General features: G+C 42.7%; 1 protein-coding gene across 3 annotated transcripts in view; it reads left to right on the top strand.

Annotated features, from left to right (window-relative positions):
• SDK2 (sidekick cell adhesion molecule 2) overlaps positions 1-13,254 on the top strand; it is a 561,876-nt gene that overhangs the window by 505,406 nt on the left and 43,216 nt on the right. For 2 of the 3 annotated variants that reach the window (XM_083148750.1, XM_083148752.1), the window contains exons 33-36: positions 228-363; positions 3,436-3,492; positions 4,420-4,521; positions 8,029-8,144. In XM_083148750.1, the coding sequence (XP_083004876.1) occupies positions 228-363; positions 3,436-3,492; positions 4,420-4,521; positions 8,029-8,144 (411 nt within the window). The remainder of the gene's footprint in view (positions 1-227; positions 364-3,435; positions 3,493-4,419; positions 4,522-8,028; positions 8,145-13,254) is intronic. The other variant, XM_083148751.1, reaches the window with a different exon arrangement.

A 13,254-nucleotide genomic window follows, 5' to 3' on the forward strand; every position in this document is an offset into this window, starting at 1 on the left:
CTGAGGACCAGGGTTGGGAACCACTGATCTAGGGAACTGGTTAACATAAGCTATGAAATATAGGTTAAAACAGGGTGCATGAGAGAATGTGACCACCAGACTAATAAAAAATAATAATCTAATAAACAATATATACACTAAACATATATTTCATAGCTGTGTGTATATATATATATATATATATATATAGTTAATATATTGTACATAATGTTGATCTTTCTTGTCAGTCTCCAGCAGAAGACAAAATCAATGGCATCCTCCTGGGTTATAGAATCCGATACCGTGAACTTGTTTATGATGGGATGAGGAGTTTTACTGTGCGAAATATCAACAATCCCAATGCCAAATGGGCAGAGTTAACCTGTAAGTAATAATTACCATCGCATTTCAATTTACTGTAGGTCTCAGCTTCTCATCATTTCCTATTGAGCATGAATATACGGTAGGCTGTTATGTCATAAATGTCTTTTAATTTCTTATCACCTTTTTAAACAGCCCTTTAATGTGTGAAAGATGCTTTGCAGATTAATAGCATGCTGTCTGTTTACATTGGAGGTCAGTTACAGAGAGAATTGCCACTTCACAGCGCAAATACAGCTTTGGAAACACTGTAACCCTGATGTACTGAAAATGAAAATAAAACAATAATTCAGACAAATGATAAGCATTTTACCTTACTGGCCATTTGTGAATGGCTAGTGCATGTATTGATATGCAGAAGTTATGGGATGTACGCTGCAATATGATGGCCGCCAATATAAATTTGATATCGGCAGCTGCCGGGACCTTGTGGGTGCCATTATCTGCCGTCAGGGAGTAGACTGTGTGCTGCACAGTCTATTTCTAAATTTGAAACCAATGGCGCAGAGCCCTGCATCGGGATCGAATAGGGATTGGGTGCTGCAAAGCATGGGGCCATTTGCACTATGGGCCTTATTCTAGTGCACTGCAGGGGGGCAGATGTAACATGTGCAGAGAGAATTAGATTTGGGTTTTTTCTTTAAAGTGAGATCTATATTGCAGTGTAAAAATAAAGCAGTCAGTATTTTCCCTGCACAGAAACAAAATAACTCACCCAAAGCTAATTCTCTCTGCACATGTTACATCTGCCCCCATGCATTGCACATGGTTTTGTCCAGCTAAGAAGGAATTTGCTATGTGCTATGTGATTTTGACAATATAGTCAAAATCGATAGCGCAAATCGCAGCATGTCTACAGCAGTAGATCCAGCCAACCCGTGCTAATCTCTTTATTGTCATCTTACAGCATGTTTGATATTTACTGATTTGACCTCCAAATGTTCATTTTTGTTTTTTATATTAAATTGTGGGTACTTGTTTCCTAGCACGTCTACAATCGCGGGCATCATGTACCTTAAAGTTAAGGTACACGATGCCCGCGATGGACCCGATTTCCTTTGAAATCAGGTCCATTTTGCCGGCAAAGGCAAAATCGGGGGCATCGCGTCGGTCGCGTGCATTAACATGGCCCCCGACACGATGCCCGCGATTTTGCCATAGGCTTCAATGTTAAAATATTTTTAACATTGAAATCGGGAGCATCGCGTCGGTCTTGTGCCATTATAATGGCACAAGATGAGGTGGATTTGATTAAGTCCATTTTACATAGGAAACAATGTGAAATGGGCCAATATGACCCATTTCACATTGTATATGGCCCCGTCATGGGTTACGCAACCCCATTGTGAGCGTCACCCCACGATTGACGCCAACCCGAAGCGTGGCGAGCGCAGCGAGCACACGAGGGGCGGCGGTGCGCGTCCTCTGACCTTTTCATACCCCTACTATCCACGTCGGCGTGGAGCTGAGAATATAAAGTGTGGCGAGCGCAGCGAGCCCGAAGCGTGGCGAGGGGACGCGTATACCTGTGAAGATATACGCCTCCGCTCGCCACGCTTCGGGCTTGGTGGCTCGCTGCGCTCGCCACACTTTATATTCTCAACTCCACGCCGACGTGGACAGTAGGGGTATGAAAAGGTCGGAGGACGTGCACCGCCGCCCCTCGCGGGCTCGCTGCGCTCGCCACGCTTCGGGTTGGCGTCAATCGTGGGGTGGCGTTGAGGCGGTAAAATTGGGGGTCTGGGGAATACTTTACATTGAATCCAATGTAAAATAGGGTCCCAGGGGCCCTATTCACATTTGATTCAATGTAAAAATCGGGTCGATCGCATCGCATGCGATGCAACCGACGCGATTTTTCCGACACGATCACCCCGATGCAAATTGGTGTGGCCGTGCTAGGAAACAAGTACCAAATTGTGTTTTGTCCAGCTGCCAGCTGATAACATCAGTCAGGATTAAATAGCTGGCCTAGCAAGTAGGGTGATCTGTGCGGACTGCATTATGCTAGATAGTTACAGTATCTGTGCAGAGATCTGTAGAAAGATATATGAAAAAGAGTGGAGTTTCAGAGGGCGCGCTAGTCTAACACATCAATTTAGATAATAAATGGTATTTAATACAACCACAATTAGGAATTTGACATAAAAGTCATAAATTTGACATAAAAGTCACCCTATTGGGTGTAGCAATTACAGGTAATCACAAAAAATCACAAAAAATTTACAACTCTGGTGGATAGATACTAATAATCACAATGAGATCGACAACACTGGTGGGTTGATCAGTTTAGAATTGAAAGTCCAACGCATTTCGTCATGTTCATAACTTCATCAGGGGCAATGGAACAACTGATGCAACTATATTATTCCGAATCAAAAGTATCCAGAGTAAGTTTCTCAATGATACCCAGATAAACGCAGATTGTTTAATAGAAGCCAAAGGGCGGGATATTTTCCAGAAATATGCGATAGTGGGCTCAACGGAAAAGGGCCCGCACAATAATAGAATCCAGTGGGGATGTGCACACTGCATGAATCCACCACAGTGAATGGCATATAGTATATGTACATACATTGTCTAGGCTGCTTCTTTGTAAAATGTTGGTATATGTCTAGTGTAGTTTACAGAATGAAAGCATACTTGTGATTGGTGTAGCCTACACAATCACTGCAATGACAGTAGTTCTGCCCACATCTGCTCTTCCTGTCATTATGAATGCTAAATACAACACAGTTCTCGCATTTATTTCCAAAAATTCTATTAAGGAATTAACAAAAATGAGAAAGACCAAGTTAGAGACTTCATCTTGTGAGAAGAGTACAACCTTTCATACATGACGAGGGCTTTGTCTCTAAATATACCGTGGCCGTATAGGAATATGATACATTTGTGAGCTATAGGCACTACATATACATGAATGCCAGATGGATGAACTGTATTGTCTATACGTCAGCATGTCTTGTTCTGTGTACTAACAAATACTCAATGCTTTCCCCCCACCTGCCCTGCTCCTCGCATCCTCTCCTACCTATCTCTTGCACCTCACCCCCCTCCCCTATCTGTATACTGTAGCTGTCTACATGGTCCGGAACCTGAGTGAGCCGTCCCTTACCCAGTACGAGTTGGACAGTAAGTGCATTCCTGACTAACTGCATGGTACTAGTTCTTCCTTATGTGCACAATGGAAGTTATATATTATTTAATTAGAGTTCTTAAGGTTCTATATAGAATTGATCATTTAATATATAGATTATAATCAAATTATTCATAATATAATATCTGTATAGACATAGGGGTATATTCAATGCCTTTCGGTGAGCTGTGTCAGCCAATAGCCAATAGTAGTGCCAATAGCTTGCCGTCACAGCTCACGGGTCAGTATTCAACTGACTCCCCTACACTCGCCGTTATCACCTCGCTTGGTTTTTCCAGCGAGGTGGAAATAGCAAGTGCAGCTGTCGAAACGGCGATGGTCCCCGCTATATGCACCGGAACGTAGAATAGGGAGAGTGGCCGGCGAGGGGGTTAGACAGTGAGGATGGCTTGTTTTCAGCGATCCTAACCAAAAACAAGCTGCAGAAACCCACTCACCAGCGGCACTGAATACCGCCCATAAAGTTAAAGTTCCATCAGTTATAAGTGGTGAGTTCTGATGTTATCACATTAGATTTGTGTATTCTAAGCAGCAATACACTTCCTAGTGTAATCTGCACAGTCATTATGTGTTTCTATGAGCTACTGCCTTTATGGTATCACAAAACGCTTTTTGTCTTTCAGAATACTAATCTATATTGTGTCGCATGCAGTCACTGTGTGTTTAATATTCATTAGATGGTCGCTGAGCCACTCGGAGAGAAAATAAATCATACAATTGCTCTGAGACCAAAATATCTGGAAACATACAAACACAGAACAATTTCCCTTTATAATAACTGGTTCTGTAATAGAGTACAGACTGGACAGTTTATTTGTATCTAAGATGCCATCTTGTATTTGTCTAAAGCGTAAACACTGTCTTTCCATAACACCCCACCTCTGTTTTGTCTGCGGTCTCAGATCTGAACAAACACAAGCGCTATGAGATCAGGGTGAGCGTGTACAATGCAGCTGGTGAAGGCCCAGTTAGTGTTCCCCAAGAAGTATTTGTTGGAGAAGCAGGTGAGTCATTTTGCCCTGGCAATTATGCCCCATAGATCATGTGGATACATTTACACCATAAATTGTAAATATTAGTGCATATTATTCTGTTATTGTGTGTTGAGCAAATGCAACTTTATTTAATCAGAAATAAAACAAAGAGATACACAGAGCTACTTTAGAGGAAGGATTAATACAAAACTCAAGTGATGAATAAAGTGACATGTATTAATAAAACTTTGATAATAAAAACTGGGAGTACCCCTGGGCCCCCTGTGGTTGGCTTGTATTTTAAAAAATATATATATATTTTTGGTACTTTGATCTTGGGCATCGCAAGGTAAAAAATTGCGTCGGTCGCATCGCATGCAACCAAAAATCGCATGCGATGCGACCGACGCGATTACCGCTATTTCCCATGAAATATGCTCGCCACGCTTCGGGTTGACATTGATCGTGGGGTGGCGTTAACAATTGGGGGGGCCATTTCACACTTCAGGGTGCCTATTTGGCCTCTGTGGGCCATTTAACATTGTTCCCTATGTAAAATCGGGTCAATTGGGACATTTAACATTGTTCCCTATGGGAAATCGTGGTAATCGTGTCGTCGCATCGCATGCAATTTTTTGGGTCGCATGCGATGCGACCGACGCGATTTACATTTTAACATGTATTTCGATGTAAAATCGCGGGCATCGCATCGGTCGCATCGCATGCCATTATAATGGCATGCGATGTACATGCGATGCCCGCGATGGGCGCCCTTCTAGGTAAAGAGTACCATATTTTTAGCTAAAGGTTTTATGCATGGCAGCTGCAGCTTCATGTATCTGTCAATGTGACAATGATTAATGGTGCTGAGCATCCGGAGCCAAAGCACACTGACTGCACAAGGGAGTTGACTAAGTCCCATGAGACTGCACAAGAGGTCAGAGGAAGAGAGGCTTGTGCTGAGCTCTGAGTAGTGGAGCTCATCACATGCTCGTCAGGCCCATGGAGGAGAGCAGCAGCAGCCTCATCATGGGAGGGTTTTTAATCAGAGGCAGCACTTAGCCTGTGAGCTTTCCTACAGAGTAAGGCACAGAGGGACAAACACAGGCATTTCATGTGGTATGTGCATATATATATATATATATATATATATATATATATTGTACAAGGCATAGAGGACACTCACCAGTCTTCTTCTTAAGCAGATATATTTATTTCATCATCCCAACAGTAAAGTGCAAATAGTGCAAGACAGTGGGCCAAGGGCCGACGTTTCGGTCTGACTCCAGACCTTTTTCAAGGCCCCCACTCTCTCCTCATAAAGTGCATGTATATATATATATACACACACACACATATATATATATATATATATATATATATATATATATACAGAAAAGGAACAGAGTGCGCTAAAGGTGAAGGTACACAACTTTTCCTCAGTTTAAAAAATTTATTCAATAAAAGCCTACAACTCGGCTCATATAAAATACACCATATACATAGTCATTAGAAAAAACAATTGACATAATGTATAATATTCCAATACAACAGCAGGCCCAACGCGTTTCGTCAACTACGTGACTTCATCAGGGGCATTCGATGACTTGGTTGACACAGATACAGTTGCACTTCTTGCAGTGTCTCAAAATGATTGGGTACAAGAAAAGTTTTTTTGTAGGAAAATATATTTCACCAGATAACAGCGCTCTTGTTAAAACTGGCCCATACAAATACACAGTGTTTGTCCCAACTACACTGAGTACACCCGCAGATTCTGCCATTTGATACACTAGAGGTTACTTCCTGGTCATACAGCACTATCTGACCTCGATGTTGACATATGCTACTGAGCGGGTGTACTCAGTGTAGTTGGGACAAACACTGTGTATTTGTATGGGCCAGTTTTAACAAGAGAGCTGTTATCTGGTGAAATATATTTTCCTACAAAAAAACTTTTCTTGTACCCAATCATTTTGAGACACTGCAAGAAGTGCAACTGTATCTGTGTCAACGAAGTCATCGAATGCCCCTGATGAAGTCACGTAGTTGACGAAACGCGTTGGGCCTGCTGTTGTATTGGAATATTATACATTATGTCAATTGTTTTTTCTAATGACTATGTATATGGTGTATAGGGTACTCCCTGTCCAAAGTGACCCAGGCCCCCCAAAAGGCTTAGGGGGGTATTCAGTTAGTGCCGTTTTTTCTGACAAATCAGATAATCTGCATTTTCAAAGATTTTCGGTCACATTAAGGGGGAAATTTACTAAAGGAAATTTGTAAAAAATAGGTGTATTTGTATCCAGAAATACACTTACTTTTTACATTTACTATCCCGAAAATACAGCAATTCGTATTCGTATTGATAGCACATCAATACGAATACGAATTGCCGTATTTTCGGGATAGTAAATGTCAAAAATAAGTGTATTTCTGGATACAAATACACCTTTTTTTTTTTTACAAATTTCCTTTAGTAAATTTCCCCCTAACATTCAACTTACTAAATTATAGCTAAATGGTGAAGGTATTGCTCTGGGAGGTACCGGTGAACAATATGTAGACTGGACACACCTCTTAAATTAACATATAATATTTATTAATTAATAAAAGAAGCAGTAAAATATGCAGTAAATCACTAAGAATATTGCACAAACATTAGTAAGCTGAATATAGCATCAGAAGCATAGTATAACTGTCAATCACGTTTGCAAAATTTGTAGCTCTGCATGGATAGTAAAGGGTTAGTAATACAAGAGGGTTTAATGCTCAAGCCAGAAAGTTAGTAGCTGGAAAGCTATAAGTGATGAGCCCCTTTTAGCGTGTATGCAGGACACGGAAAAGGCAGTCCGAAGGGGCTTCACGATAGCTTATGACAATTTATAAATGGTAGGTTATCTCACCCTCCGTGGTAATAGGAAAGGAGGCGGGGAGCCTGATGTCTCTGTGGCTCAACCCGCTGCAGCGAATGGATGGCCGGCTCAACCCATATATATAATCATTAAAATATCATCTAAAGAGAATATACAGTGAACAATATTGAGACTGTCTTCAGATTTCTACTAGCTAAAAATGAATGCAGGGTAAAAACTGCACTGATTGCATATTAAATGTAACCTAATTGCAGTATTATTCGACCAAATGCTGATGATTCAAAGCAGTAATTTCATACATACATACATAGAAATTAAATGGTAAACAATGCAGTGTTATCTTTCAATCCAGCTGTGCAGTAATCCAATATCAACCGTGATGTGTGCAGAATTACAAAATGCTGGCTGTTTGGATTGTAAATGAAAAGTTCCCAGCAGTCTACCATGGGAAATACATAGTGTTCCATTTCTTTATTTGGTGGTTAGTAAAACATAAAGTGGCCAATAAGGTCACAGCCACATTACTCCAGAGGTAATGTAATTCACTTGAAGGACAGTATCTGTCTGGTGATGTCTTTTTCTTCATTGTCGGTGATCAGTGTGAAATCGGAATACAGAAAATAGGCAAATCAAAGCAATCAATGTTTTCTCTTTTCACCAGTACCTACAGCTCCACCTCAGAATGTGGCCATACAAAGTACCACTGCAGTGCAGCTCGATGTGACTTGGGAGCCACCACCACTTGAATCACAGAATGGCGACATCCAGGGATACAAGGTATATTGTGTGTTATGCTGGAGTGCTTCTCGAGTCATGTGATCTCATCTCTGTGCAGTTCCAGAGCATTCAGTGATCCTGATCAAGACTGAATAGACTTAGGGCCCCCATGCACTTATGCGATTTGGACTGATTTCACCCGATGCGTGGTCCCATGCACATCGGATCAGAGTAGGAGGTCGGACATGCCTGCATGTCTAACCTCCTCCTCTTGGTTGTGAGGAACAGGGTTGCATGCCATACATCACATCTAGAAGGACCAAGTGACTCAAGGGGGGATTGGATTGCCACAAACTGCTGCAAGAAATCACAGTAGTGAATGACCACCTTTAATCAGAAATGCTGGGAATATTACTGAAACTTGAACATGATTGTTCAGAGTTTGATAAAAGACCATACCGGTAAAGAAAACTATCTGGCAAACAAAACACTCGTCCCCATTGAAATGATGATCTTTTAGTTTTACAAATAAAATCAGGAAATAATCCCATAACATCAAAATACTAGTAGTAGATAGAAATGTCTAAACCTGGACATGGGGACAAAAAAGTGCAGGGGAGGTAGGGAGAAGTGCTGGTGCAAGCCACCGGAGCGGCCCAGGTGGTGGGGCGCTCCGGTGCTCACCTGCTCCCTGGGGGGGTGCTGGTAACTGCGGCTGGTAACCGCGGTGTTCCAGGGGGGGTTTGCCAGGGAGGGGGTGCCGGGTGGGGGGGTTGTCGGGGGATGCGGCGAGTGCCGCTAGAGCTAGGTAACTCCAGGGTTGCGGAGGGGGGCCTAGTCGCTCTGGAGGGGGAGGGGGGGTAGTTGCGGCCAGTGCCACTCACCTTCATCCGGGGGAACCTGCTGCAAACTGCCGCCCTCCAGTGGCTGGCGCCCTAGGCAAATGCCTAGTGGTGGCGCCGGCCCTGGTAGGGAGGCAGCATTGTAATGTATGTGATAGAAAGGAAGACAAGGAAGGTTTAGGACGTCATTTATTATTATTTATTTATTAACAGTTTCTTATATAGCGCATACATATTCCGCAGCACTTTACAGAGATATTTGAATATCAGTCCCTGCCCCAGTGGAGCTTACAATCTATATTCCCTACCACATATACATGCACACAGACATTCTAGAGTTAATTTAGTTTGGAGCCAATTAGCCTACCAGTATATTTTTGGCTTGTGGGAGGAAACCGGAGTACCCGGAGGAAACCCACGCAAGTACGGAAGGATATACAAACTCTGCACAGTTAGGGCCATGGTGGGGATTGAACCCATGACCTCAGCGCTGTGAGGCAGTAATGCTAACCATTACACCATTCATACCGCCCTAAATAAACAATTATTCATAAATAAAGACATCCAAGCCTAGAGCTTACTTAAAATAAATTCTGCAGGAGATCTCACAATAAATTGTGAGACAGTTGTCTATGTAAATGCCAGGTAGTAGCTTCAAACTATTTTAGAATGAGATTGTGTAAAGTAGTCAAATGATTGTATGCACCCATCTTCTTGTAGAAGGATGCGACTCAAGCGTGAAATAGAGAATACATCGATGAATGATATTCAAATGCCAAATTATTCTTTGGATAATTTTGTATTTAACTGTAATAATAACATTTTCACTTTTCATGATTTATCTATGTTCTAATTATAGATAACAAGCTCTGCAGGTCAGAAAAGTTGTTAATGTTCTTATTGTACTTATAAAAGGATCCATCTCCCACCACACAAAACAGAATTAAGTGGTATATAAATATAGGGTATTGTAACAGATCAATTTATTACGCCAAAACATGCTTTTATTTATTAAATTGCCCATTGTCCTCTAGTTACGTAATTAAAAGGAAGGCCATGCATGTATCATTAGCATGTTATCACATGCCAGGGTATAGAATATATTCCAGTGTTGTAAACAGACTACTGAGCACAAAAAATATATGTACATATAATAATAAGAATAAAAATAATTTTAATGCAGTACTCAAAATTGCTAAAAAGAACCATTGTGGTACAGTGATTGACTGACTACCAAAGGTATAATCAGTCATCTCTGAGTGTTGCTGGATGAGGCCTGCCAAACAGCTTTATCTGTGCCTACTCTCCTGCAATTTATTTAATTTTGTATGTATTTATTTATAACCAGTTATTTATTAGTGCACACATATTCCGCAGTGCTGTACAGGGAATATTTGAACATTCACATCAGTCCCTGCCCCAGTGGAGGTTACAATCTATATTCCCTACCACAAGTACACACACAGACATTCTAGGATTTCGTTTTGCTGGAAGCCAATTAGTCTACCAGTATATTTTTGGATTGTGGGAGGAAACCAGCTTACCCAGAGGAAACCCACGCAAACACAGGGAGAATATATAAACTCTGCAAGCCCATTGTGGGAATCGAACCCATGACCACAGCGCTGTGAGGCAGCAATGCTAACCATTACACCGTCTGTGCTGTCTGTGCGATGGGGGAGTATTTAATGTTGATTCAGACTGTCGGAACATTTCTGACAGTCTGAATACCCGCCCATTTGATGTCAATTCGACAGTGGGGGTTCAATTTTCCGACAGTGAGAATACTCATGAGTTGTAAAATACACGTGTATTTTGATGAAAACGTCTGTGGATTCTACAATCCAGCGGCCAATTTCAACAATGCAGATTCGACTTTTTAAAAAGTAAAATATAACTTCAAAGCATTCGGAAATGGCCACATTGAATAGATGTGTGCCGATAGTTCCGACTGTCAGAAATATTGGCACACATTAGATACCATCATACCCCACAATCAATGTTCCCTCTAATTTTACGAAGGCTGTGTGCGGCTAAAGATTTTGGCTGTGCAACTTTGGAATGAAACTTACATTTTTGTGCGTCACTTATATTTAACTGGAAAATGACGTTCAGCATTTGTGTTAACTTTACTTCAAAATGATATTAAACATTTAAACATTCAAAATACAGTACACAATGTAGTTAATGGGTGAAACACACATTAATTGAGTCCACAACTGCAAAAAGGGATCACTGCTGCTTTGTGCGCTCAGACAGTTGTAATGTCTGTGCGCACGTTCGTCAAGGTGTGTGCACTCGCGCACGTGCGCACAGCTTAGAGGGAACACTGCCCACAATGTCTGGGAGACACCTGCATTTTTTGGGAGTATACCCAAACTACAGACACGACATGTTTAATACAGAGGTTCAGTATAAGACACACAGCACTTCATCCTCACCTGACAGATACCAGCGTTCATTCTATGGCATCTGCTTACCTACACGTCCCTGTTATATTTGGCTATGCACTAACCCAGGGAAGGAGCTATCCAGCAGGGAGAACAGTGGAGAAGTTGCCCCAAGCAACCAGTTAGCTTTGAAGAAGCATTTAGGGCCTGATTCAGGCTCAATCATCTTGGCCAAATTCAGACCAGTTTCCGATTGTTTTGGCCTGCGCATGGGAAAATGTACTTACGTACAGACCAACTGTGTATCACATTTGCTGAAGCGTTCGCACGGACAGGGGGCTGGTGCAGGGGAACTCACAGTGTTTTATGCCCCCCCCCCCCCCAGTCGGCAGACCCATGAATTGCCGCTGGTGACTGTCATGGGGGCAGGGTTGGTGACATCACCTGTGGCAATTCGCGGGTCCGACACACGACCCCAACATGTAGCCTCGTCCCGCGCCCCCTTTCACTCCTCTCCAGGCTTCTCCCAGAGGGGAGTGAAGAAAAGTAGACAAGTATGTCTTAATGCACTATATACAGTTATAGGTAGAAGCTGATCGGTTGCTATGGACATTCCTATCTCTGGTGGAATTTAGCCTGACGTATTCTGCACAGAATTCTCCCTATCATTATGGTTCAGCTACATTTCCAACATACCAGAGACAGAGGGCAGAATGTGCTGGCATTACTATCTTTATTTATAGACTAGTACTACTGCAACATGTGAAATATACAAATACTCTGAAGGCTATTTCCAATGTTGTTGTATCATCAGAGCTTTCTGTCACATTGCTGTGTTATTAACATTGCCTTACTGCACATTTTACTACAAAGTATGCTCGGCTCTAAATGTGTATTAGCCATTGCCGTACAGCAGGGGGAGCTCTGCGACCACAACATGTGATAGATAAATAGATAGATAAATAGATAGATAGATAGATAGATAGATAGAACACAAGAGATATGTATCAAAATGAATAATGTGCTATCTTCATGTGGTAGGAGGTAAATTATATCCATAGCTCTGTAGCTATTGAAAGAGATATAAGGGACAATTTTTATAACCCTGATGTTCAGGGCCGGATCAAGGCTAGTGGGGGCCCAGGGACATTGATTTTGTGGGGGCCACCACAAGGACTAACTGCCCTGTAACACACACACACCTGGAGGTCACTGCAGGAACAGCACGCCAGAGTAGCAGACGCTGGCAGCTCAGGAACAGTGTTTCCTGCTGTAGTCAAGTGAAATTGCACAAAACACTGATCTGGAGCCACCTGCGCTTGCTGCTCCAGGGGAAAATCCTCGACAAGTGCTGTTAATGAACAGCAGAGCAACTGAAGGGGGGCCCATGGAACGTCTGCCCCTATCACCCTTCCCTTAATCCGGCCCCCTATATACATATGTACCCTACACACTCACTTCTCTTATATACATATATGTCCTCCACCCTCACACCCCTTATATACATACATGCCCCCACACACTCCCCTCATATACATACATGCCTCCACCCTAACACCCCTTATATACATATATGACCCCCTTTCACATCCCTTATATAGATACTGTATAGGTTCCACACCCTTACACCCCTTAACATACCTCCCAACAGTCCCGATTTTAGCGGGACAGTCCCGATTATCAGGGCCTGTCCCGCTGTCCCACCAGCGGGCGGCAGTGTCCCGCGGTGTGGGGGGGCTGTTGGGAGTCCCCCCCTGTCAGCTGCTAAGCAGCGGGGAATAAACGCTGTGCGCATGCGCACAGCGTCTATTCCCGCAGCCAGGGGGCTGGGGGCATGGCTAGAGGCTCACAGAGCCTTTGGGTCATGCCCCCATAGCGGCAAAATGTGGGCGTAGCCTCGCGGGAGAGCCGCGAGTATAGGCCATGCCCCCGAATTAG

This window comes from Crinia signifera, chromosome 6 (genome assembly GCF_055691185.1).
Source record: "Crinia signifera chromosome 6, ASM5569118v1, whole genome shotgun sequence".
NCBI classification, from domain to species: Eukaryota; Metazoa; Chordata; class Amphibia; order Anura; family Myobatrachidae; genus Crinia; species Crinia signifera.